This window comes from Aedes aegypti, chromosome 3 (genome assembly GCF_002204515.2).
Source record: "Aedes aegypti strain LVP_AGWG chromosome 3, AaegL5.0 Primary Assembly, whole genome shotgun sequence".
Taxonomy (NCBI): Eukaryota; Metazoa; Arthropoda; class Insecta; order Diptera; family Culicidae; genus Aedes; species Aedes aegypti.
Window position 1 is genome coordinate 203,001,656 of NC_035109.1, and position 27,915 is coordinate 203,029,570.

Below are 27,915 nucleotides of genomic sequence, written 5' to 3' on the forward strand. Positions count from 1 at the left end.
TTTTCAAAGATAGGTATATATCTTCTGTCTATATATTTTCATAGATCAATAAACATGCAGATAAGTGTGTCGTGTGGAATTGCATATAACTTTTGCAATAAAATTATTTCCTCCAATACTGTGCTAATTTGTGAATCTGTTCAACTAAAGCTGGCATCACAGCTGTTATCGAGAGGTCAAGTAGATTTTGTAAATGCTGCACAGCTTCCTCGTCAGATAAATCTAAACGTAAATTGTCTTCTACCTTCTTAACCGCCTTGTCGGGTTCCAAAGCGATATCCGGAATGGACGCATCTACCATCAGCCCGAAAAGATTCAACATCACGTTGGCGTGTCTGCGCAGGTGGAGGAAAGCGGTGTAGCACAGCTTCCTAAATTCTTGATAGTACTCGGAGTTCAATCCACCCATCGCTTCTACCATTTCTTTGCTAAGCTTCATCGGCGGCGGCATCGGTTTCGGGTCTCTTCCCAGTATATACCCGAAATCAATGTGGAACAACTTTCCGGAATTCGTCAGCAGCAAATTGTCCAAATGACGATCACCCACACCTGGAAGAACAGTTATCATTGATGAAATAGTATGGAATATTGATAGACGACCGATTTTACCTAATAAATAAGTTATCACACAATAGCCGGCACAGCTTTTAATGTACGTCTCCATTACGTCAGCCACAATTCCATAGGGTCCTGTTTCGCACGGGTGATGCTTGCGGAAAAAGTTCAAAATGCTTCCTTCAGCATTGAGAACTTCGGCGACCGTGATGGAATCTATGTACTGCATGAATCCATGCTTGGAACTGGTGGCCAGGACGCGATAAGGCGTTAGTTTCAGATCTAGGTTTTCTTTCTGTAGCAATTTATCCATCAGAGTAATCATTTGCAGTATCAACTGATCCTGCCGTAGATCGTCACCGTGCTTGAAGATCGCTACATATTCAGACGGTCCCGTAGTTAGGAATGTTAACCTTAAATCGAAATATTCGTGAAAATTTTGGAGTGAGATCAAGAAGTTATGATTTTTCTACATACTTTGAGGGCATCAAGGCGCTCTTGAAAAGAGTGACTTTTTCGGCAATTATGCCACGAATTCGGACATTAGGATCCAGCGGAAAGGATAGGGGCTCAAATTTGGTGAAATTGATTTTCAACGCATCGGTGTCGGAGAGCAACATTTGGAATTTTTCCGTCTTTTTCTTTCGGTTACCCGGTTCTTTTGCGACAATTTTTATGAGTTTCACCAGATTATCGATGAATTTCTGTTGCTCCTTCAAGCTACGATGTATAGTCCTCAGTTCGGGGTTTCCTGTTCATATATAACAAATGTATTGAATTACCATTGGATGAAAGAAAATACGCACCTGTAGAAAGCTGCCGTAGAAATATATGTAGAACTGTGCGGTACATTTTCCTAACGCGTTCATCTTGTTTCCTTACTGTTTCTTCCTCGCATTCTATCGACAGGTACCAATACAAATAATTTGCCAATGTAGAATTTTTACATGCCCTTTGAATGAGAAACATGGCCAAATTTGAAGGTACTTGTGCATCCTCACTGCTATTTACGTTCGACTCATTTGCATTCGAGTTATTATCGGTTTGACTCATTGATTTGGATCCTATTATATCGTGAGCTGCGTCCTGATACATAGAATTACCCTCTGAAAAGGTAAGATGTTGTTAGAAGAGATCATGGATTTGACACTTAAGATTTATTAATAACAGCTGGCGGCGATTTCTAAACAGGAAATTATTAAATAAGTATAGGAAAGCTATTTTAATATAAGAGTTGATGAAACTTAGTGTAGGGTTGATGAAACTTAGTGTACCAGAAGGAACCACGAGGCGGTGAGAACTTTGATCGTATGCTGACAGAGAAGGGAACGGATCGGTACGTACAAAGTTATTATGGATCCGAGACGATAGAAAACTCGGAACACACCATGAAACTGAGGTAGTGATGGTCAACAACCGCAGGCCTGAGCAGAGGGTGCTCAGGGGTAGGTGTTTACATCATCGAGTCCAAGAGATATCTTAGGTATCTAGAGGTATGATCGATGACAAGCTCAACTTCATTAACCAAGTTTAATATGCCTGTAAAAAAGGGATCTACGGCTATACCGGTACATTCGAGGAAGATGGCGAACAGTTCTGCGGTAATTGCTAGCAAGTGTAAGCTCCTGATAGGCGTGGTACAATCCATGCTTAGGTATGGAGGATCAATCTGGCCAAAAGCACTTGGAACGAACAGAAACGTAAAGCGGTTGGAACGTACGCATAGGATTATGAGCTCAAGAGTACCATGCATATATCGAACGGTTTCCAAAGAGGCAGTGTGCTTCATAGCCGGGATGACGCTCATTGGGTTCTTCATCAAGGAAGTTGTCCAATGCTTCAATCAAAGAGGATTCAGAGGAGTTCGTCACGTGATAACCGACCAGATGTGTGTCGGCTAACACCCAATGTGTGCGCGCAGAGTCCTCTGGGTGTTCAAATTGTGCTGGTGTGGAGGAAACAGCGGAGAATGTTGTATTCGATTGCCAGTATTTCATTTGTACTATAAGCAGCTGGACGCTATACAGTCGATTGTTGAAACAGCTGAGGTGGCAATCGAACATGTGTGGTAGTCACTCGGGATGTTAATAATGCGTTCAACTGCGCAAGCTGAGAAACGATAGCCCTCTTATTTCACCGCTTCAAGGTGCCGGTGAAGGTGTGTTAGTTACTAGAAAACTATTTTGATAGTAGGATTCTACTGTACGGCACAGAGGAGGGCAAGAAAGAGGGGTCTATGGCAAATCGAAGGAGGACGTGAAGGTGACAGCAGTGGATTCTACCCCATTACCCCGAATTCCAAACTCCCTAACGATCCATCACCCCGAACGACATTACCCCGAATTCCAATATCATGGGGAAATGTCATCAATATCATCATGTCAAGCATTCGGGGTAATGGTACATTCGGGGCAATGGCATTCAGGGAATTAGCATTCGGGGTAATGGGGTAGAATCGATTGCACCATAGAGTCCAAGTGATCCCTTAGGCATCTTGGGGTAATGATCGATGGCAAGCTCAGATTCACTAGCCACGTTGAATATGCCTGTGAAATGGCATCTACGACTAAACCGGCGCTTTCGAGGATGATGTCTAACAGCTCTGTGCCACAGGTACGGAAGACCAATCTGGTTAAAAAGCTGCAGAAACCTAAAACGGTAGAAAAGCACGTATAGGATCGTACCGAATGGTTTCTAAAGAGGCCGTGTGCATCAAGCCGTGATGATGCCAGTCCGATGGGCATCATCAAGAAAGATGTTCAATGCTGCAACCAAAGAGGTACCAGAGGAGTCTGCAACGCGTGTAAAGAGACAACGATTAGAAATTGGTAGAAGGAATTAGATAACTTCACAAAAGTTACCCATCGACTAATACCAAGACATGGTTGCTATAAGCAGAAACTGCATAGGTTCAGGCACTCAAAATCTCCTGCGTGCCTCAATTATGCTGGTGTGGAGGAAACAGCGGAGCATGTCGTGTTCGATTGACCGTGTTTCATTGTTATGAGAGATCGCATGCTCGCTACATGCGGAGGGAATATGTCTTCGGACAATATAATCCAGACAGTGTGTACGGATGCCGAATGCTGGAATGCAGCACTTATGGCTGCCACTCATGCTGGAATTGCAGTGCCTATGGGATTAGCCCTGCTGGTTTTGTGGATTAGCGTTTAACACAAAGCGTTGCTCTATGGATCTTAGATTGTTTAAGTCAAGGAATTGCCTAATTTTACAGTTTTTAGAAATTTTCGGCCTACAAATCTAATACCTATGTAAGAATATCTGACATTTAACCACTTACCATCTGATTCAGTAAACACTTCAAAATTTGTTTCCACTGGATTTTCTTCTACTGATTTCAGCATGTCTTTTTCCAATGCAAGATTATTGCAAGATTTCTGAAATAAAAACAACATTAATGAATCCGCATCCAACACATTCTGATTTCACCAAAACTCACAAGAATTTCATCAAAATGTTCATATTTGAGCGCTTGTACGAGTTGCAGCAAATAGAGTAACAAGTCATCGTCCAGTGCCTGATCCAATCGGGATATAGCATAACGTCTCACAGTAGGATGGTTGAACGATGAATTCAGTAGTTCTAGTGCGTCTTCCACGTCCATTGGAGCCCATTTGGCCAGCAGAGCCAAGGCTTGTCGTACTTCCGTCCCAGTTTCCCAGTTGATGCATTTCAAAAACTTGGTCAAAGCTTTCTTCTGAGCACTCAAGTAAAAACGATACTTCCAAATCAAGTCCTGTTCCTCGCTACTTAGAGTGGATGTTGGAGAATACCGATGCACTATAGAATGCAGCAAATCCCGTACACTAAAATGGAGTCGATATTTTAAGTGGAAAACATCAGGTGGTGTAGTCGATAGTTTATAACGAACCTCGCTGTTGGCTTCGCATCTCGATCGGATAGTCCAGATCTTGCTGATCTTGATAAACGATGATGTTTTCGTTCAACTAAGTTCTCCTGCAAAAAGGGATTAGGTATTTTCTTCAATCGAGCAATAAAATCCTCAATTGTGTGAATCAAATTTCTTTACCTGTAAAGTTTCAGTATCTGGAACAGTAACTAACTTTGGCTTGGAAACAAAAAGGAATTTGCTATCACCATCCGGTTCGTAGTACACGACAGAGCACTAAAATATTGATCATAGTTATCATCGAAGTAGCTATTTTATTACGAGATACTTTATAAATACTAACCGTTTTATCGCCAATTGTCAGTTGTGGAAATTCCACCATCAAGTAGAGAAACTGTGAATCCCTTTTCTCTTTTTCGTTGATGAGCTCAACTTCTCTGAACGTTAGACGGTCCAACCAATCTACCTGTGGAAATTATATCCAAAATGTAAAATTTCGGTCAGTAATATTTAATTTTTTTCTTCATTGGGCCACCCATCATTTTGGCATTTTTAAACATAAATCGTTGCTGTGGTTGCAAGAATGAACATGAGGCACAAGATATTTTTACATAAAATAAAAGGTTAGTAGTCTGTCTAATGTATTCTTCGAGATGTTTAGTGGAATAGGTACCTATAAATAAATGTATTCCTCGAGAAATTTCAGAATACTCAACATCTTTCATTTACAGTATGACCCCTTATAATGCAGTAAAATCAACCAAATTTGTTTAATGCTCATGGATGTCTCATAGAAATGGACGCACTATATACGGTTTAAGTAGACTACAACACGAAATCGATATAACTCAAAATTCAAATAATTCCGAAACAGGGGGTCTTAAGTAAAGTTGTTCTGGAGGTGATCTATCGCTATCTGATGGTACCTCATTTAATTCGGAATTTGACCGCTAGGTGGCACCAGTAAGGATGAAACTTTTACTTTTGTTTTGCAAATGTCCCAAAAGCCTATCCTTTTAGAAAAATGGCACTTTTGACAAAGTTGTTCAGTAACTCAAGGGCTATCATTGTTCGAGCAAGTTGATTCAAAATTTTGCCACCAGACGGCGCTAGTGAGCATGAAACTTAGTAGACTGACCACTTGTAAAGATGGCGTCTTGGGCTAAGTTGTTCAGTAGCTCAAGTACTATCATTATTCTAGACAAGAGATTCGAGATTTTGCCGCCATGCGGCGCTAATGGGCATACAACTTTTGTTTAGCGGATATTTCAGGATCCTGACCACTTAGAAAGATGGCATCTTCGGCAAAGTTGTTTAATAGCTCAAGGACTATCATCATTTTAGACAAGCTCCAATATCAAGACTTAAATAAAGATAGCCTTTGAGCTACAGAACAACTCTTTCTTAGTAGGGCTGCTGAGATATTTGCAAAAAAAAAATGTTTCATCCCCATTGGCGTCACCTGGTGGCACAATTTAGAAACTACTAGCTCGAATAATGATTGTCCTTGGCTTGTTAAACAACTACGCCAAAGACGCCATTTTTATAAGTGATCAGGAGTCTGAGATATCTACTCCCCCAGGGCACCTGGAATCTACTATAAAGTGGACGGTACATCTAATGGTTCTGATCTGAGACGAGACTCGCGAAGACGGTCTTCTTTTTATGTGATTGCTGAGTTTTTTTTCTTATTCCACTTTGTGTTTATACCAATTATGCGCAAGCCGTTCAAATCCTCACATGAACCTCTCAGCAAAAAGGATTGAGTTTGCATCACATCGAATCATAAATAGCCGTTTGATTGAAATTTCATGCCAGCAAACGTAGCAGACATTTGAAATAATTAATCTTCTGCTTATATTTATCAGCAACTTTGGAAAAAACTGCTCCGCTGACTGAGGGTTTCAATAACAATTTACTTTGAACCAGTCTTCCCATGAACCGAACCGATGTGCAACTTTGGTTTGAACATTGCAACTTGTGTTGAACCACAAACGCGCTTCGTCTCTGTAGCAGTGTATCAAACCGAACCCGGTGCATGTGTACTTCGGTTCAAACTTTGATTCAAACTTGGGTTCAAATAATGGCACAAAGCAGGCAGACAGAGAACGGTTGAAATCCACGCGGATAAATTTCTACGATCATATATGGAACTTCTTGGTTCAAATCACAAGACCCTTGAGGCTTGAATAAAAGTTTCATTTAGGCAAATCAATTGAGCTCAATACTTTGAGTAACATTCAGTAATAACTTTATGAAAAAAAAACAAGGATTTTACTATATCAAACAACAAGACACGATAAGTAGAAATAGATAAGCGTGGATATCAATAATTTTCTGTCCCTCATCGTTCTGAAGCTCGAATGCAACAGAAGATTAGCACCAAAATTTGAACCGCGGTTGCAATCGAGGTACAAATGGACCGGTTTTCGAACCAATGTTTACACCGATGTTCACTTTACACATGTTAGGGTTTAGGTTCAGTTTTGAGCGTTTCGGTTTGCACACGAAAACAGAGTACAAGAAGAGTACCGAAACCGCCTGAACCAACGTGTTCGGTGTTCGTTTGGGAAGACTGCTTTGAACACAATACTTTTCACTTTTTCAGCCATAAAAACGGTGGGCTGCATTTGACGTTTCGTGAGAGGGGAATCTGGGCTGCATATGACGTTGATATTTTTCCTCTTCGCGAGTCTCTCTCAGGTTCTGATTATGCTGCTGGAAGCATCAGTTTGCTGTTTGATGCCCACTTCGATATAGGTTCAGATAATATATACATGATAAGAAATACAAACCGAAATATGGAACCAGTTTTACGGAAATGGTTATATTTCTTAAGTTTTTCAACGATACTTAATGCGTCCGCCGGCATTGGACTTCCTATTTGTTCTAGTTTCTAGGAAAATTATAAACATCTATAAAACTTCACACTGCACTAAAATATAGACGACAGAAAAAAATGACATTTGGACATCACCTCTGAAAATCTGAAATATCTCCGGTGTCCGGTGACCAATATGCATGGCCGAGCAAGTTCTCAAAACTAGACCAAATTTGCAGTCGACGGCTTCCAGTTGCATATAATTTAATCCATTTTTTCATAAAGTTATCAGCATATGAATTTAAGCAAAATTTTGCCTATCTCAATCATTTAGCCTATCCCCTGTATCTTAAAAATTAAAAAAAAAGTATGAAATCCTTATGCTACGTTCAGACTAGAGGCTCTCTTGGTATCAAAACCCTTGCATCTAGTTTTCACTGCAAATAAGGAGAAAGACGTTTGATATCAAGATAGCCTATATTACGTAATATCAGCTCTAGTCTGAACGTAGCATTATATAAATCGAAGGTCGTGTACGATAAAGTGACCAGACGTCCCGGATTATCCGGGACAGAACAACTTTTAACTTGATAGTACAGTTTCAATACTTTTTATTTCAAATAATTCAGTATATAGTACATGTCTTAGATTGAATATGAATGTAAATTGCACACCAAATTTAGGCAGCGCTTCATTGAGGATGAGATCTGACAAGCGTCCCGGATTTTTTCCGGGACACATCTGGTCACTTTAGTGTACGAAGAGGATCTCAGGATAATCCCCAGTTTATGCCAGATCAAAACGAAATTGCTAGTCAATGGAACATCCAATAGAAATTTCAGACATTTTTTAATGTGAAATGGAATCGTTAAGTATCTTATACAAATTAAATTACGTAAAAATGTGATTGTTAAACGTGGACTGGAGATACAGGGGTTAGGCAAAAAAGTTGAGTCAGACATTTGTTTTTTCAACTTGAGCTTGAGCTTGATCGGTCGCCCCTGGTTGCTACTCCAGTATCGCCATATCAGCTGGACACAAGGAATCAGCCGGATCAATGTTTGAGATTAACAGGCACCCTCAATGTATAAGTCCTGGTAATCATCTATTTTTAGGCAACAATGGCGCCTGCCACGTCATAATGCAGACCAATGAGGGGAAGGGGGAGGAATTGATGATGCATTAAACTGGCTTCTACGGTGAACTGTATATACCACTGCATCTACGCCAGTTAATGCGGGAGGGTGAAGGGGTGGTAAATTTATGGCAGAGAGGCTTGCTGTTTGGTGAGCTGACTGCCTATGTATCAGGCGTAAGGAAAGGCGTACTATAATGATGGGAAAATGGAAGCATAGGGATATGTTTTTTTTGTCCGTCTCTGGTTCTAGTAAATGCTATGAACGAATCAACTGTGATCAACTGTGATAGTTTGAGTTTGGATGATACAACTACAAAGTACGTGGAAAGGGATGGGCCATTAGACCACCAACCCCGTCTATTCACACATTTGTTTATTTTTACTTATATAAAGATTAGATTTTGAATTTTGAGCCAATTTAACTTTGTTGCTATCCGGTAGTAGATTTCGAGTACCCTTTGGGATGTGACCAATATGGAAGTTTATGTCGAATTTTGAAAAATATGAATGTTGAGAATTTTGTTAATGGCGATGTCTAGGCAGATACATCATGTGCAAATTTAGAATATGTAAAAAAAACATATTAATTATGGGTTATCACAGTGATGCATTTTAAACTAAACGCGAGCCAAAAATGAACTGAACGCGTTCTAATTTTGCACGAGAACCTTGTAAGCATTGAACTCTTGTGCAAGATTCTACACCTGCTCAAGAACGGCCCGTTCACTTCAAAATGCACAATGAAGTAAAGAACTCGAAAAAACTACACCCGACTATAATAAATTCATATCACTCAACATATGTGGAACTTCAAATGTTTCTCAACATCTTGCAAAATTTCCGCGTTGAAATATGTCGTGTATCTGCCATGAAAACAGTTTTCATTTCAAGTTCGATTTCCAGCTCGCAAGGGTTCAGATTTTTGAACTGCTCAATGAGCAAGCCTACTTGATCTCTCGTTCAAAAGTTTGAACTGGAACACAAACTGAACGCGTTCAAATGCAACACTGGGTTATCAAAAGTTTTGGTTTTAAAAACGGCTGAGATATGAAATAATATTTCAGGCAGGGAGAAATAATATTTCATATTTTTTCGTGACAATAACAATATTCAGAGGGGATTCTGTAGCCTTGAGGTTACGCTTTCACTTCATAAGCGGAAGGTCATGGGTTAGATTCCCAGCCCCTCCACAAAAAACCCGTCCAGCCACCAGAAGACGCCTCACGCAGGATCGTGCTTTGGGGAGCACATTCATCCTCCGTCAGTATCAGATGGTGACTGAGACAAACTGACCCTCTTCGCAGGCAGCTAGCCTCACTAACAGCAGAGCTCTCTCCTACCTGCTCGGTGTGAGAGTAAAAGAGTAGGAGAGAGTGAATGTAAATATAGATAAGTTGAAAATAGATCTGTATCGGTAAAGAAGCTACAGATTAGCTGATTCCGGCACAGTAGTGGCCACAAGCACAGAGTGCCTTTAAAAAAAATAATAATAATGAAAAAAAAAAACAATATTCAAATATCTTGATTTCAAAATGGAGCTGTAAAATTAAATTGATGATAGGCATTTTTTTTATATATACTAGACTGGCCCAGCTCAGTATGGGAGAATAATAAAGTTGTATAATTCCACAGGGCAGAATTATTCGTTTGGGTTAGAGGAAGACTTCCTGAAAATTTCAGCTTATTTGGTCGTTCCATGACCTGGCGCATTTCAATTGAAGTTAATATGAGATTTCCAGCTCAAACAAATGGGAAACAGTACATCATCTACTATTTGGTTCAAGAAAATTGTTGATCGCGTTCAAGACAGTTTTTGTGTAAGGCTTCCATATTTTAAAGTATGGATGCTTGGATCTGGGCTCCTAGCGCTTCGACTAACATGATTTTTTACCGCAGCTAGGAAATACAGTCGACTCTCCACATCTCGATATCCTTCCCTATGTCGATGATTGCTTTGGTCCCTTCGTTCTGCATATATTATCACTCTTCATATCTCGATATCCTCCTTATATCGATATCTCCATATCTCGATGTGATTTTCGTTCTCGATTTTATCTCCGTATGTCGATATGCCCATTATCAAAGGTAACTAGATTGGATTTGAGGGGTTCAAAACAATTTGCGAAGACAAAATGACATCTGTTTGTTTTTGATATTCCTGGTAACGGAGTGATTTTCAATCTAGTATTCTATAAAAAATTGTTCTGTGTCTCGATCTCTCCCTTTCTCGATGGTCTCTTCGATATCGAGATGTGGAGTGGCGACTGTAACTTGAATATATGTGTCGTGACCTTTCCAATATATATGGCGGCCACAAAGAGGTTAACTCTCCTTGCGGACTGACAGCCGGATGCGAAACTGTTGCTATTTTCTTCGACGCTCCGACGAACAGAGTGCGGTGCCACCCGCTTGCTCATCGCCGAAGTGAAGAAGCCACAACTGTTTCTCCACTGCTGTCTGCTGCATCGTCGTCCGTCCGTTTGCTAGGTTGTGCTATTTCTCGACGCTCCGACAAATAGAGGGCGGTGCCACCCGCTTACTCATCGTCAGAGCGGAGTAGCTGTTCCTTGCTGCTGCTGCCGTTTCGTCCGTCCGCGTGAACAATCGTCGATAAAACTCATCTGAGGACACGATGCGATTCTCTTTTATACGTGCGTTCATTTTTCACTAGCCAAGTGATTGGCTCAATAGGGTACCGACTGTTTATTTTGTTCTCAAACGCTAACAGTTGGCGCCAGCGGCAAAAATTACGGACAACAACCTTTCAAACATTCAGTTTCTCCTACCGGCCACCGAGCGGCGACACTGATGTTTGTATCCCTCTCACTGATTGCGCTACGCTGGATTCTCAAATTTCTCAAACTTTCAACACAAGCGCATGGAAGAATGGTAGTCGGAGAGCTGTCAAATAATATATTAATAATAATAATAATAATAATATATCTATATAAATAAAAATGGAGTGGTGTTTGTATGTCACGAAATGGCTTGAGAACGAGACAACCGATTTGCTCAATTCTTTCACTGTTGTCTTCTTGAAGGGTTCCGACGTGTTCGTGTGATAAGAAAGTTTAGGGAAGTTTTCGGAAAATTTGGTGAAACGGGGGAGTACTTATATGATATTTTGTATGGGAGGTTCCATGACATTTTTCAACAGCCTACTTGATGGCTACTATATATATATATATATATATATATATATATATATATATATATATATATATATATATATATATATATATATATATATATATATATACAACTCGATGTTCTATAACTCGATATATTCTATAACTCGATGGAATTTGCGGTCCCTTCAAAATCTCATAAATCATGCTCTCCATAAGTCGATATTTCTATAACTCGATGTCTCCAATAGTCGATGCCACGTGAGAGGTAATTTTCCCTCCATAACTCGATATCCATCTAAAAACCATTTTTTTATACTGGGAGACATGGACCGTTCCTAGTTTGGCAGTGAATAAAGGACTTGCAATCTATATAAATAAAAATGGAATGGTGTTTGTATGTCACGAAATGGCTCAATAACGGGCCAACGGATTTTCATGAATCTTTCACAGTTGAATTTGTGAAGGGTTCCGACGTGTTCGTGTGAATGGACATGACGGTTTACAACAGCCTACTTGATGGCAAGACGAAGTTTGCCGGGACCACTAGTTTGTAATAAAAGTTTAAAAACATAAAAATATAAAAATGATTTTTTAGTAAAAATAAGGGATTTTTCGAACATTTTGAAAAATGTGTCCAAAGATATTTTTTCAAAATGCTTTCAACGAAATGTTGCAGAAATGATCATAAAAGTATTGGAAATATAGAAATTTAAACCTTTGATTTTAAAATATTTGGTATCGGTATGTTCTATAACTCGATAATTCTATAACTCGATGGTCCCTTGAATATCGAGTTATGGAGAGTCGACTGTATATATATATATATATATATATATATATATATATATATATATATATATATATATATATATATATATATATATATATATACGTGTATATATATATGTACATATATATGTACGTATATATATATGTACATATATATATATATATATATATATATATATATATATATATATATATATACATATATATATATATATATATATATATATATATATATGTACGTGTATATATATATGTACGTATATATATATATGTACGTATATATATATATATATATATATATATATATATATATATATATATATATATATATATATATATATATATATATATATATATTATTAATATATTATTTGACAGCTCTCCGACTACCATTCTTCCATGCGCTTGTGTTGAAAGTTTGAGAAATTTGAGAATCCAGCGTACCGCAATCAGTGAGAGGGATACAAACATCAGTGTCGCCGCTCGGTGGCCGGTAGGAGAAACTGAATGTTTGAAAGGTTGTTGTCCGTAATTTTTGCCGCTGGCGCCAACTGTTAGCGTTTGAGAACAAAATAAACAGTCGGTACCCTATTGAGCCAATCACTTGGCTAGTGAAAAATGAACGCACGTATAAAAGAGCATCGCATCGTGTCCTCAGATGAGTTTTATCGACGATTGTTCACGCGGACGGACGAAACGGCAGCAGCAGCAAGGAACAGCTACTCCGCTCTGACGATGAGTAAGCGGGTGGCACCGCCCTCTATTTGTCGGAGCGTCGAGAAATAGCACAACCTAGCAAACGGACGGACGACGATGCAGCAGACAGCAGTGGAGAAACAGTTGTGGCTTCTTCACTTCGGCTATGAGCAAGCGGGTGGCACCGCACTCTGTTCGTCGGAGCGTCGAAGAAAATAGCAACAGTTGCATCCGGCTGTCAGTCCGCAAGGAGAGTTAACCTCTTTGTGGCCGCCATATATATTGGAAAGGTCACGACACATATATTCAAGTTACAGTCGCCACTCCACATCTCGATATCGAAGAGACCATCGAGAAAGGGAGAGATCGAGACACAGAACAATTTTTTATAGAATACTAGATTGAAAATCACTCCGTTACCAGGAATATCAAAAACAAACAGATGTCATTTTGTCTTCGCAAATTGTTTTGAACCCCTCAAATCCAATCTAGTTACCTTTGATAATGGGCATATCGACATACGGAGATAAAATCGAGAACGAAAATCACATCGAGATATGGAGATATCGATATAAGGAGGATATCGAGATATGAAGAGTGAAAATATATGCAGAACGAAGGGACCAAAGCAATCATCGACATAGGGAAAGATATCGAGATGTGGAGAGTCGACTGTATTTCCTAGCTGCGGTAAAAAATCATGTTAGTCGAAGCGCTAGGAGCCCAGATCCAAGCATCCATACTTTAAAATATGGAAGCCTTACACAAAAACTGTCTTGAACGCGATCAACAATTTTCTTGAACCAAATAGTAGATGATGTACTGTTTCCCATTTGTTTGAGCTGGAAATCTCATATTAACTTCAATTGAAATGCGCCAGGTCATGGAACGACCAAATAAGCTGAAATTTTCAGGAAGTCTTCCTCTAACCCAAACGAATAATTCTGCCCTGTGGAATTATACAACTTTATTATTCTCCCATACTGAGCTGGGCCAGTCTAGTATATATATAAAAAAAATGCCTATCATCAATTTAATTTTACAGCTCCATTTTGAAATCAAGATATTTGAATATTGTTTTTTTTTTCATTATTATTATTTTTTTTAAAGGCACTCTGTGCTTGTGGCCACTACTGTGCCGGAATCAGCTAATCTGTAGCTTCTTTACCGATACAGATCTATTTTCAACTTATCTATATTTACATTCACTCTCTCCTACTCTTTTACTCTCACACCGAGCAGGTAGGAGAGAGCTCTGCTGTTAGTGAGGCTAGCTGCCTGCGAAGAGGGTCAGTTTGTCTCAGTCACCATCTGATACTGACGGAGGATGAATGTGCTCCCCAAAGCACGATCCTGCGTGAGGCGTCTTCTGGTGGCTGGACGGGTTTTTTGTGGAGGGGCTGGGAATCTAACCCATGACCTTCCGCTTATGAAGTGAAAGCGTAACCTCAAGGCTACAGAATCCCCTCTGAATATTGTTATTGTCACGAAAAAATATGAAATATTATTTCTCCCTGCCTGAAATATTATTTCATATCTCAGCCGTTTTTAAAACCAAAACTTTTGATAACCCAGTGCTGCATTTGAACGCGTTCAGTTTGTGTTCCAGTTCAAACTTTTGAACGAGAGATCAAGTAGGCTTGCTCATTGAGCAGTTCAAAAATCTGAACCCTTGCGAGCTGGAAATCGAACTTGAAATGAAAACTGTTTTCATGGCAGATACACGACATATTTCAACGCGGAAATTTTGCAAGATGTTGAGAAACATTTGAAGTTCCACATATGTTGAGTGATATGAATTTATTATAGTCGGGTGTAGTTTTTTCGAGTTCTTTACTTCATTGTGCATTTTGAAGTGAACGGGCCGTTCTTGAGCAGGTGTAGAATCTTGCACAAGAGTTCAATGCTTACAAGGTTCTCGTGCAAAATTAGAACGCGTTCAGTTCATTTTTGGCTCGCGTTTAGTTTAAAATGCATCACTGTGATAACCCATAATTAATATGTTTTTTTTACATATTCTAAATTTGCACATGATGTATCTGCCTAGACATCGCCATTAACAAAATTCTCAACATTCATATTTTTCAAAATTCGACATAAACTTCCATATTGGTCACATCCCAAAGGGCACTCGAAATCTACTACCGGATAGCAACAAAGTTAAATTGGCTCAAAATTCAAAATCTAATCTTTATATAAGTAAAAATAAACAAATGTGTGAATAGACGGGGTTGGTGATCTAATGGCCCATCCCTTTCCACGTACTTTGTAGTTGTATCATCCAAACTCAAACTATCACAGTTGATCACAGTTGATTCGTTCATAGCATTTACTAGAACCAGAGACGGACAAAAAAAACATATCCCTATGCTTCCATTTTCCCATCATTATAGTACGCCTTTCCTTACGCCTGATACATAGGCAGTCAGCTCACCAAACAGCAAGCCTCTCTGCCATAAATTTACCACCCCTTCACCCTCCCGCATTAACTGGCGTAGATGCAGTGGTATATACAGTTCACCGTAGAAGCCAGTTTAATGCATCATCAATTCCTCCCCCTTCCCCTCATTGATCTGCATTATGACGTGGCAGGCGCCATTGTTGCCTAAAAATAGATGATTACCAGGACTTATACATTGAGGGTGCCTGTTAATCTCAAACATTGATCCGGCTGATTCCTTGTGTCCAGCTGATATGGCGATACTGGAGTAGCAACCAGGGGCGACCGATCAAGCTCAAGCTCAAGTTGAAAAAACAAATGTCTGACTCAACTTTTTTGCCTAAACCCTGTATCTCCAGTCCACGTTTAACAATCACATTTTTACGTAATTTAATTTGTATAAGATACTTAACGATTCCATTCCACATTAAAAAATGTCTGAAATTTCTATTGGATGTTCCATTGACTAGCAATTTCGTTTTGATCTGGCATAAACTGGGGATTATCCTGAGATCCTCTTCGTACACTAAAGTGACCAGATGTGTCCCGGAAAAAATCCGGGACGCTTGTCAGATCTCATCCTCAATGAAGCGCTGCCTAAATTTGGTGTGCAATTTACATTCATATTTAATCTAAGACATGTACTATATACTGAATTATTTGAAATAAAAAGTATTGAAACTGTACTATCAAGTTAAAAGTTGTTCTGTCCCGGATAATCCGGGACGTCTGGTCACTTTAACGTACACGACCTTCGATTTATATAATGCTACGTTCAGACTAGAGCTGATATTACGTAATATAGGCTATCTTGATATCAAACGTCTTTCTCCTTATTTGCAGTGAAAACTAGATGCAAGGGTTTTGATACCAAGAGAGCCTCTAGTCTGAACGTAGCATAAGGATTTCATACTTTTTTTTTAATTTTTAAGATACAGGGGATAGGCTAAATGATTGAGATAGGCAAAATTTTGCTTAAATTCATATGCTGATAACTTTATGAAAAAAATGGATTAAATTATATGCAACTGGAAGCCGTCGGCTGCAAATTTGGTCTAGTTTTGAGAACTTGCATATTGGTCACCGGACACCGGAGATATTTCAGATTTTCAGAGGTGATGTCCAAATGTCATTTTTTTCTGTCGTCTATATTTTAGTGCAGTGTGAAGTTTTATGAAAAAAATGGATTAAATTATATGCAACTGGAAGCCGTCGGCTGCAAATTTGGTCTAGTTTTGAGAACTTGCATATTGGTCACCGGACACCGGAGATATTTCAGATTTTCAGAGGTGATGTCCAAATGTCATTTTTTTCTGTCGTCTATATTTTAGTGCAGTGTGAAGTTTTATGAAAAAAATGGATTAAATTATATGCAACTGGAAGCCGTCGGCTGCAAATTTGGTCTAGTTTTGAGAACTTGCATATTGGTCACCGGACACCGGAGATATTTCAGATTTTCAGAGGTGATGTCCAAATGTCATTTTTTTCTGTCGTCTATATTTTAGTGCAGTGTGAAGTTTTATAGATGTTTATAATTTTCCTAGAAACTAGAACAAATAGGAAGTCCAATGCCGGCGGACGCATTAAGTATCGTTGAAAAACTTAAGAAATATAACCATTTCCGTAAAACTGGTTCCATATTTCGGTTTGTATTTCTTATCATGTATATATTATCTGAACCTATATCGAAGTGGGCATCAAACAGCAAACTGATGCTTCCAGCAGCATAATCAGAACCTGAGAGAGACTCACGAAGAGGAAAAATATCAACGTCATATGCAGCCCAGAAACTTTCAACACAAGCGCATGGAAGAATGGTAGTCGGAGAGCTGTCAAATAATATATTAATAATAATAATAATATATATATATATATATATATATATATATATATATATATATATATATATATATATATATATATATATATATATATATAATAATAAAATAATGAAAATCGTGAATTTCTTGCAATAGGGTAATGACTGTTTATTTTGTTCTCAAACGCTAACAGTTAAGCAGCAAAAATTACAGACAACAACTTTTCGAGCATTCAGTTTCTCTTACCGGCCGCCGAGCGGCGACACTGATGTTTCCTCTCACTGATCACGCAACGCTGGATTCTCAAATTTCTCAAACTTTCAACACAAGCGCATAGAAGAATGGTAGTCGGAGAACTGTCAAAACGTATGGAAAATAATGCAAAACGTAAATTGCTTGCAATTAAGAAACTGGATCAAAAAAGTAGTGATTAGAAATCAAGTGTAAAGTGAATACATAACTTTTTGTGTTTAGTTCATCTTCCGTGGTGCTTTCTTTGCTTCAGGATTTCGTTTTTACTACCATTGGAAAAGAGCCATCTATTGCCTTTTCAGTTTTGGATACCGCCCTATTGATCTACCAATGAGCGGTCACGAGGGTTGCGTATAAAAGCGTATGCTTACTTTTTTTTTTCTTTTCATTTGGCTCAATCTCTAATACTACAATATGCTCAGCTGAAAAACGCAGCTTTCCATACAAAAACTTTTAAGTTATCACAAATCTCCATTTTCGACGAAAATAGCAACCATTTCAAGACAATCAGATCACGAGAAGCTAAAATTCAGGCCTTCATATTTGACTATTTAGTATAAAAAAAACTTTATGGAAAATCGAGTAGGCTGTGCGCGCGGGCTTCGGGTGCTATGCCACCTAGCGAATATTGTGAACAGGCAAAATGTCTTGTGAAGTGATGTTAATAGAGTAGTAAAATAGTATAAGCCTAAAAATATTTAAAAACTGTCAGCGTGCCACGATCGAATGTGTAATATGTTGTGCATTATGCTGTTGAAGCTCCCGATTTTTGAAAATTTCGCGGTAAAGTAGTTGGTTTTATGCAAACAGCAGAAAAGTTTGAATTCGCCATCCGCATTCAGTGACATGTTAATTAGGCTAGCTATCTAAAGGTTTTCACAGTAAAAGCAATAAAAAACGAAGTAGCGTTTGATTCCTTGAATGCTTTGCTTGCTACTGTGGGACGAGCAAAACAAATGTCAGCTGCTTTGAACTACTAGTGTTTATAGTGAGCTGAACATAATATGGATGGAACCAACTATGAAATGGGTCGTTGGAATTGCTGTAGAGCTATCATCTCTCATCTCCAGTACTGAATACTTTTTAAAAATTTATGAATTGGACAATTTCGAAGATTTTTATTTTGAAAACAAAATAAATATCGTTAATAGCGTTGATTATGTTTCCAAAAATCTGCAGTTGTTTGCATATTTTTACTATGAATGGTAACATTCTAAAGTTGTATGCTGGGATACCAAATATTGTTTTATGTAGAGGAATTAGGGGCATAATGGACACGTTAAGCAAATGTTCTTTTTAAGACCATAAAATGGCAATATTTTAATTTACCCTCGTTTAGTCTTCAAGTTTGATGTTAATGCGACGTGCTACATTCATTCATGATAGTAAAAATTATATCAAACGTCAAAAAAAACCAGATAGAAAGTTAGATCGAAAACAAGGCTGGTATAAAAGTATCGGGGCAAAATGAACACTTGCGTGAAATTTAGTGATTCCAATATATTTAATGACTATCAATCGTTCCGATATGTAGAAGGGCTCTCCCTCAATCATAATAGCTCAAAAGAACCTCTCTAGGTTCGTTACTTTGCTCGAAAATTAGATTCTTCAACCGCCTTGCTTATACAGGTCGGACTCGATTATCCGGAGTATCAATTTTTTTTCATTCCGGATAATCGAATCTTCCGGATAATCGAATCACTAAAAAAAATTAAATCTTCGATAAAAGAATTTAAATATTATCTTTATTCGTTGTTTTATTTATATGATGCGGTGGCGTAGCCAGAAATTATTTCTAGGAACAGTAGGGGTCTTTACAAGGATAAAAAAAATTAGACCAGCATACACAAAAAAACACTTTTTAAAACTCTCCTTTTCTTAAATACGTTCAAAACTGCAAAACCATTCATATTGTATATTGCAATATCAAATTATATCAGATTTATGCATAAAAATTTAAAAACAAGAACATCAAAAAACGAATTCCGGATAATCGAGTCTAAAATTCCGGATAATCGAATCCCGTATAATCGAGTCTCCGGATAATCGAGTCCCCGGATAATCGAGTCTCCGGATAATCGAGTCCGACCTGTATTACAATTTGAAACTGAGAAAAACTTAAAGTCAAATTTCAAAGGATAATTGGAGAAAAACAAACTTTTATACCGTCAAACATTCCAAATGCAATACAGATTTCATGCAGTGTATGAAGTTTTGATGAAGTATGCATATTCCCAGAGATAGAGGGGGTGTCCATTTCGCCCCGTATGCTCATTATGCCCCTAATCCCCCTGTGTTATCCGGTCGTACGACAAAATTCCCGGAATGAGAAATGCTGAATTGATTAAATGCACTTTTTAATCTTAACATAAAATTGGTTGTCAAAGAGTTCTGTTTGATCTTCCGACCTTGACGCTTGCTCCTGCGGGAGCGGAGGACGAGGGCAGGATCAAACATGTCGCGCGTCGGTCGAGTGAAGTGAAAAAGTTCCGCGATCGGTTCTGTTTGATCTTCCGACCTTGACGCTTGCTTGTGCGGGAGCGGGTGACGAGGGCAGGATCAAACATGTCGCGCGTCGGTCGAGTAAAGTGAAAAAGTGCCGCGATGGGTTAGTTCTGTTTAATCTTCGATCTTGACGATTGCTCCTTGGCAGTGCGTCAAGAAAGCCCGAGCAGTCGTCAGTTGTTTTCCCTCTCGGGTCGTGCGCCTGTTTTCTCTGAGTGCTTTTATATAGCCGAGCAAACGAGTTAAGCTGAATGTGGATTGTTGCTGCTCAGTCAAGGATGACGGATCAATTGGTGAGCTCGTTCCATGCTACTATTTCTAATCTATAAAATATGTATGACTGCACATTTAATCGCTACAACGGTAGGACGTAAATATGATTTTTCCACAAACTATGAATGGTTCGTCACTGTGAGTGTCGACATAAACTCTAATTCATGAATAATTTATGTTTAACATTTTTTTGTTTTCAAAACACCCCTTTTTTTATCTTCATTTTTGTAATGGATCATTAAAATAACCAAAACGGCCGCTATGGAAAGCATAGATTGCGCCACCGTAGCCTTGTGTGTTTGACAGAACAGCAATGCTGTCACAATGTTAAATCCCATATACAGTGGCGCCTTTGTTTTGATGCGGCGAGCGCTTGCAAAAACAACATTCAATGATCCATTATAAAAAAAAACTTTGAATGGTTCGACACTACAAGTGTAGACTTGCGAAAGGTTCACTTTAATCAACAAACTTTAGATGGTTCGCCACTGTAAGTGTCGGCATAAGAATAAGAGTGTTCTATGATGTTCCAGCCAATCGAGTTTTTGTTTCTTTTCAAATAAGTAAAATATAATAACACATGCTTTCGTCCTGACAGCTGTAGGAATGTTACATTTAGATATTTGTTCAACAAACTTTGAATGGTTCGTCACCTCAAGTGTCGGCATAATTTTCCTTTACATAGAAATTGTTCATATCAAATGAAAATATTATATTTTCATAAAAGCATATTTATATTTGACAAAAAGCTATTTATTAGAGATGGTCGGGTCTCGGGTTTTCAAAAAGTCGGGTTTGAGTCGGGTTTAAGTCGGGTTTGGTGAGAATTGTGAACAGAGTACCGTAATCCGGGGGCAAATTGATCACTGGGGTGAATTTGATCAGGTCGGTACCGAATAGCATTTCCTTTCAAGGATGCTCAATGCTTCGTTGCCATCAAATACTTTCCATGTTTTCTAGTTTATAGATGTCCAATGATGATTTAAAGCCATTTCATTTTTATTAAGGTTAGTTTTGCATAGAAAAATTTACAGTTTTTGAAGGTGTTAGCAATACTGTTGGAAATGTCGGTATTAAACAATCCGTTAGTGCTAAGCCAGCATGTAAACTTTGAGTGTTAAAAATGTTGCGAAAGCATCAGTGTGAACTGCTGAACTCATTTTTGAAGTCGTACAGCATTGCAAAAATAGTTTTTTGCTCATAAAACCGTTTTATTGTTGACTAACGTGCTAATTTCAAGGGAAATTGCATACATTTAGGCGTTTTATGCAGATTTTCAAAGTTTAATTTTGCAATAAAATCATGATATACACGAGTTGTAAGAACTTTGACATCAATTTCAGATTCAGGAGACCCAAATTTAGTAGACAGGAAAATTTCACATTCTAAAATATGCTTAATTATATAGTGATCAATTTTGCCCCAAAGTGTCATTTTCAATTTTTGATATTAAAACTAATTTTATGAAATGTTAATTTTTTTTCATAAAAAAAATGATAACATAAACTGATAAAGATCAGTGAAGTACTGATTTTACCGAAATTTATTAGACATTTTTTGAATTCCAAGGGAAAATATGACAAAAAGTTGTGAAATAGTGATCAATTTGCCCCCGGATTACGATAACAACCTAAAAGCTTCCTTATGCATCAGAAACGATGAATTTACCATCTTTTCAGCCTCGGATTTTATTCGGGTTTTTCTTACAAAATTTTTTCGGGTTTTGGGTCGGGTTCGGGTTTAGACAGCGAAAAATTTTCGGGTTCGGGTCGGGTCCGGGTTTGAAGAAATAAAATAAGTCGGGTACGGGTCGGGTTCGGGTTTGAAAAATGTGAAACCCGACCATCTCTACTATTTATCATGGTCTAATCACTTATCAAAGTGAATCCTTTGACCCAACGATCCTCCCCATTAACAAACATACTTCCCAGTAACCTTTGTGGAGATGCAGAGGCAAACACGGTCTCCAAATAGTAAATGTTACACACTAACATTTATTCCCCCAATCCCACCTGACTGCAAGGACGTGGCCGGCGCCGTTATTGACCCTGTATAAATAGAGGTACTGAATTATGCACACTGAAGAAGATTATGGCCAATCCCAGCCGAACTTCTAGTTGATTCGTTGTGCATTTTCACTGACTTCGGTCAATCACGGAATAGCAACCATTGATATGTGTAGTCAGTCTAAGCTAAGCTAAGCTTAACACAAAATTGGTTGTCAAAGTGCATAGGCTGTGGAAAGTTTCAATCATATTTCATTATAAATTCGAGTTTAGTTGAAAAGAACGATAATCATTAGTTTAATAAACTTAAATCTTCTCAATGAAACCAAGAGTTAGCAATGATTGAAAAATTCAAACTACATAAGTTGCATAATTTGTAAAAAAAAACAAGATCATAAAAAAAATATAATGGCGTTTTGATATTATATTTTTTTATGTTTTTACGAATTTCAATTAAGCCGACACAAATATTGTTTTGGCTTTTTGTTCCGTCGATCTTCAAGTGGTCGAGGGGGGACGATAAAGAATGAGTAATCAAATGGAACAACTATTTAAACTCATAGGATTTGATAAAAAGTTTTCTGGAAACCTTCAAATTTTGATAATATCACTGTTCGACAAAAAAGACGATCTGAATGCACAGAGACCGGACACCCCGGGCTTGAAAGTATAAAAATAAACAAAAATAATGGCGTTTTCAGAATTTTCGTGTCTGCCCCAGGTCATTTTTAAAATATACTTGAACATTTTGCATTTTGCGGTCGAAAAAGTTGAAATTTAGCGTGACATAATTTGTGTACCATCCCTCTCCATAAACCAAGTGACTTTTTTTTTTTAATTTGTATATGGACAAAAGGCCACGACGGGGGAGAGGGATCTTGATTTCCAAAAAATCCATGTTTTGTATGAATGTTCCCTGACAGATCAACGGACTATGAACTAATTTTTAATTAATCCTATGCTTGTTTGATAACTATTCTTATGAATATCCTATCGATATGGTGCCCATAAACTGCTTTATTCTGGGTGTTGAACATTGAAGGATAAACAATGCTGAAATCGAAGCTATTGGAAATCGGTACATTTCACATTGATTAATTGTAAAACCAACAATACTTGTGCCTCCTGGCCAACGATTCACAGGTAATATCAATTTATAAAAACAGGCTTCTGGCACCACAATACTACCCTATGGGTAAAACACGAGGCACCATCTTCGGTTCCCACTGGGAAGTGGTTCCTCAAGACAATTCAATGTTAGTAAACAAATGGGCGTTTCGGGAAAACAATCTAGAATGGCGAAAAAAGATGTACGCTAATTTAAGCAGACACACAGTTGCAAACGCTTGAAATTCAATACAGAGTCAGAATTAGGGCGAATGTGAAAACTTATACAATCTTAGTAAAATCGGTTTGAAGCTAAGCGGATATAATTTCAATTCTACATTATGTTTCTGATCGATTTAACCGCATGATGCATTTTTGTATGATCCACTACAATGTTTCCTTTGTAGTAAACCATTTGATTTATTTTCATATTATGAATAACATGTTAAAATAAATAAAAATGCATCATGCGCCATTCATCAACATTTAGCATGGTTGCGCTCCTCTGTTTTTTGTCTCTTTCAGTTAGACAGCAGCGATTGCGCCTTTAGACCTCGTCTTTCTGGTTTGACTATCATCAGCTTCGCCGTTTTGCTACGCTCCACAGTGGCGCATGGCCAGACAAAACCTCAAAAATTCATGTTCTCAAAATCACTCGTCAATATTTTTTATAGACTTCTATACTATTGAGCGACAATTTCTCAAAATTTGAGATTGATCTGTTCTGTTTTCTATTTTTGGCAGCATCGTAAGTTTGGGAAAGTCAGCAAAATTGGACTGCTGGAAATTCATCAACTATGATTCACCTAGCAAACTTCAAATAGACGAATCTCAACGAAATCATAACCAATTAAAGCTCAATAGGCTCCATTTGAAAGCGTAGTTATAAGCCTTAGTTTTGGCTATAATTATATAATTTTTAACATATCAAGTTGTTATTTGTAACAAAAAAAGTTTTAAACAAACTTTCTCCAAAATTTTGGTAAATTTTCAAAACTTCGTACGTTTTATGTGAAGTGTTTCGGGAAAATGAGTCACTCACTATGAAGCAGCAAATCATCCATACTTTCAAACGTGCAATACTTTTTCTTGTCCCTTTTTGCCCCTAGAAGAGAAAATTCCATTTTCATTTTTCACTAGTGGTCCCGGCAAACTTCATCTTGCCATCAAGTAGGCTGTTGGAAAACGTCAAGAAATCCCCTATACAAAATGATACCATAGTCTTCTCCCGTTTTCCCCATTATTCCGGAGACTTTACTGAACTTTTTCCTTCGCACGAACACGTCGCATCCCTTGTGGAGGCAACAGTGAAGAGCTTGCTTCGTTCTCGAGCCATTTCGTGACATACAAATACCACTCCATTTTTATTTATATAGATTATAATTTATCGATTTCATCATTCAAATCTATATAATTTGTCATAATTCGTTTGAAACTTTAGTGGAATTTCTAAAAGGAAGTTAAATTTGTGCCTCTAGTTCAGAGTTATACAAAAATTTCTGCATTACAACACAAAAATTGTAGTAATAGCTTTTTATACGATTTAATGAAAAAAATTAATTTGGACCAATTTCACTAAAAAATCGAATTTTCTTTTTGACGGTTATTTCCAACGGAATGATATCAGGTATCCAATATAATCAATAGATTACCATTATCAAGCAATTTGAGACGTATTTGAGGTTTTGTCCGACCTTTGTATGAAGGACCGCCACTGTGCGCTCTTTCACACGAACCATCATCACTATCGCCCTTCTGCACTCTCAGTTTCAAATGCGCTCTGCTGCCACACTCCATCTCAAATGCGCCCGGGGAGAAGATGGGCGAAATTGACATCAGAGTTCGTATGGAAAAAGAAAATAAAATGCGTCTTTATGTTTTTTCTCATCTATAAAACGTTATTTTTAAGAAACAGATGTGCATTAAATGATTGTAATTTATCAAATAAACTGTTCGGTGAATAAAACTCATTTTTTGCTGTTATTTTGGTACTGTATTGAAATATTTAATACTGAATAAAATCGTTTTTCTATGGTGAGCCTCGCAAATAGTCTGATGCTCACTACAAAAACATGGCTACTTAGCAGTGGGCTGATAAAAAACGATTGATTTTTGTTGTTGTCAAACTTGCTTTTTTCGAGTGGGTAGCTAAAAATAATCTTTTCAAACATCACCGCACATTCGGCCGTGATATGTTTCTTCATTCAAGTGAAACATCAATGCAAGGTGAAAATGGATAACTCAAAATGTGATTTGGTTGGAACTCTTTTGTGTAACATTTGTGGTTTTAACATGCCAAGACACAAGCAAATAAACTTCACTCCACTGGTAATTGACAAGTACAAGCAGTACTTTAGAAGGGATCCACAAATCGAAGATTTGTCTAAAATTAATCATTGTGTTTGTGATTCACCCCATTACTCTGAATAAAAAATTCTATAGTGACGGAGCATCTGAATGATCTTTTCCCAAAATTAAGTCACATGAAAGTTGAGATGGGCCTAAAATTCGAAATATATTCAAAATCACTGATTTTGATAACATATTAACAATCGATAAAAAATCTGCTTACCAAAATTTCTTCTGGGGAATCATAGAGCTAACAACTACAAAGAACTTATAAGTAACATGATGGCTAGCTATAAAAAATTAGACATTAATGTTACATTGAAAAGCATTCTTTGATTTGTCATCTTGCAACATTTTCTTCAAACCTAGGAAGTTTTTCAGACAAGCAGAGTGAGCGAGCACATTTAGATTTCAAGGACATCGAACAACGGTTTGAAGGAAAAATAATGTAAATGCAATGGGAACATATTGTTGGGTATTAATTCCACAAAAATATCCAGAAGAACATAAAAGACCAATCAAAACAAAATATTTCGTTATTCAGTACATGTAGAACAAAGGTTAATAAAAAGTATTATGAAACATATATTCCATTTTATTTTTCTCAATCCGAAATTCTAATTTACATTGTAGCAAAAGTATAAAAACGTGATGTACAAAAAATAATGCAGAAGATAGTGTAGCTGCAAATAAACTCTACTGTTATCTCAAGGAATTGTAGATCTTCGTGAACAAGAAATAAATTCGTTTTGACCAAATGAAGTGTTATCAGTCATTATAGTAAACAAGACACAAAATAAAAATAAATGCAAGGGGTCCTCCATTAACCACGTGGTAATATTTTTGGTAGTTTTCATCCCCTTTCCTCTTGTGGTCAACTCTTAAAATTTTTATTTTTATTTACATGAACCGTAACCTTTGAACATACCCCCCCCCCTAAAATGCACACGCAATTTATGGACGGTTCTATAGTATAGTAAAGGGGTTGTTCATAAACCACGATATTTCTGGAGAGATAGCTGGTGGATACTTACAAAATGGGGAGGGTACATGCAAATCTTAATACAACTCTTCATATTGAATTTCAAGTTTAAAACATAATATGGCACATAAATTCTGCTGTCCTGAAACTTTTTTTGTCGAACTGTGAATTTTTTAAATTGCCCAAATTCCCAAACTTGGTAAAAAATTGGACAAATAGTCAAAATTGTATTACACATAGCATTCAGTTAGATGACATACCTTTTCAATTTGCCCATTTCTATGCTTCTTTGCCAGCTTGGACAGCCGCTGCATCTGATTGTTGTAGAAATCGCTACATTTTCCGGGAGTTTTGGAACGATAGTTCCCATCAGCTTCCACCTCAGTCCAAATTTTCAGATCATACAAACCCTAGAATTTAAGCGTATCTCAATATTTCTCTACGGATGAGAGCATACCTATTTGTTGAATTACCTGTCGGAATACCCCTGTTTTCCCAAACAAAGATATGGATGTTCCCCCAACAATTGTGGCATCATTATGGTTCCACGCACAGTCATATATTGTGATAGCTAGCACTGACTTACGGGATAGATCACTGAACAGTATTGGCAAGGTCAACCATTCGTTCCAACTGGAATAAGGGTAGGAAAATATATAACATAGGACAGGTAGATATAATTGCTATTGGAAATTGATGTACTTACTTCCATCTGGTCAAGAAGCTCTTATAAGACGATGTTACTGGGAGGCCAACTGGTTTACCCTCGTCGTAAATTTGGACGCTCACTTTGAGTGGAGGACATTTTTCTGAATTCAGTCCAGAAAATTTCAGAATTGGCTGCTGTAGCAACTTTTCATACGGATGGGCTTGTCGTTCCCCTTCTAGGGTACCTCTATTGAAGGATATGTTGTAAAGTAATAATTTTCAAAAATGTTTGATATTTTATATTTAGATACTCATTACACCTTACTCACATTTTTATCTGTAACTTTTGATTAAGATCACAACTATGAACATAGGGAAATGTAGAATTCATGTTTAATCTTATTTCACCAGCTAAAAACTTTTCAGTTTATAGTCGTCATCTATCTGAAAACAACGACAATGTTTATTATTCCGTATATTGTGAAAATATGTGAATAAGTAGGGCAAAGTAAGCGAGGGTTGGACCGCGGGG

General features: G+C 37.6%; 1 protein-coding gene across 1 annotated transcript; it reads right to left on the reverse strand.

The window, feature by feature from the left end:
* Positions 1-27,883, reverse strand: LOC23687538 (phosphatidylinositol 3-kinase catalytic subunit type 3). The gene is made up of 13 exons (XM_011494857.2): positions 27,713-27,883; positions 27,442-27,630; positions 27,209-27,368; positions 26,996-27,145; positions 4,770-4,892; positions 4,607-4,702; positions 4,448-4,533; positions 4,016-4,382; positions 3,857-3,953; positions 1,362-1,661; positions 1,033-1,306; positions 610-968; positions 1-549 (listed from the first exon to the last, which is right to left on the reverse strand). The coding sequence occupies exons 1-13, from the start codon at positions 27,772-27,774 to the stop codon at positions 104-106; spliced, it is 2,709 nt and encodes a 902-aa protein (XP_011493159.2). The 5' UTR covers positions 27,775-27,883; the 3' UTR covers positions 1-103.
* Between the last annotated feature and the right edge of the window lie 32 nt (positions 27,884-27,915).

What these genes read in the sequence shown, in the direction of transcription:
- LOC23687538 (XM_011494857.2), bottom strand. Translation starts at nt 27,774, where the DNA reads ATGAATTCTACATTTCCCTATGTTCATAGTTGTGATCTTAATCAAAAG. An exon ending in CAAAAGTTACAGATAAAAAT is followed by an intron (nt 27,631 to 27,712) that starts GTGAGTAAGGTG and finishes ATCCTTCAATAG; the next exon opens with AGGTACCCTAGAAGGGGAAC. An exon ending in GAAATGGGCAAATTGAAAAG is followed by an intron (nt 4,893 to 26,995) that starts GTATGTCATCTA and finishes TAATTTCCACAG; the next exon opens with GTAGATTGGTTGGACCGTCT.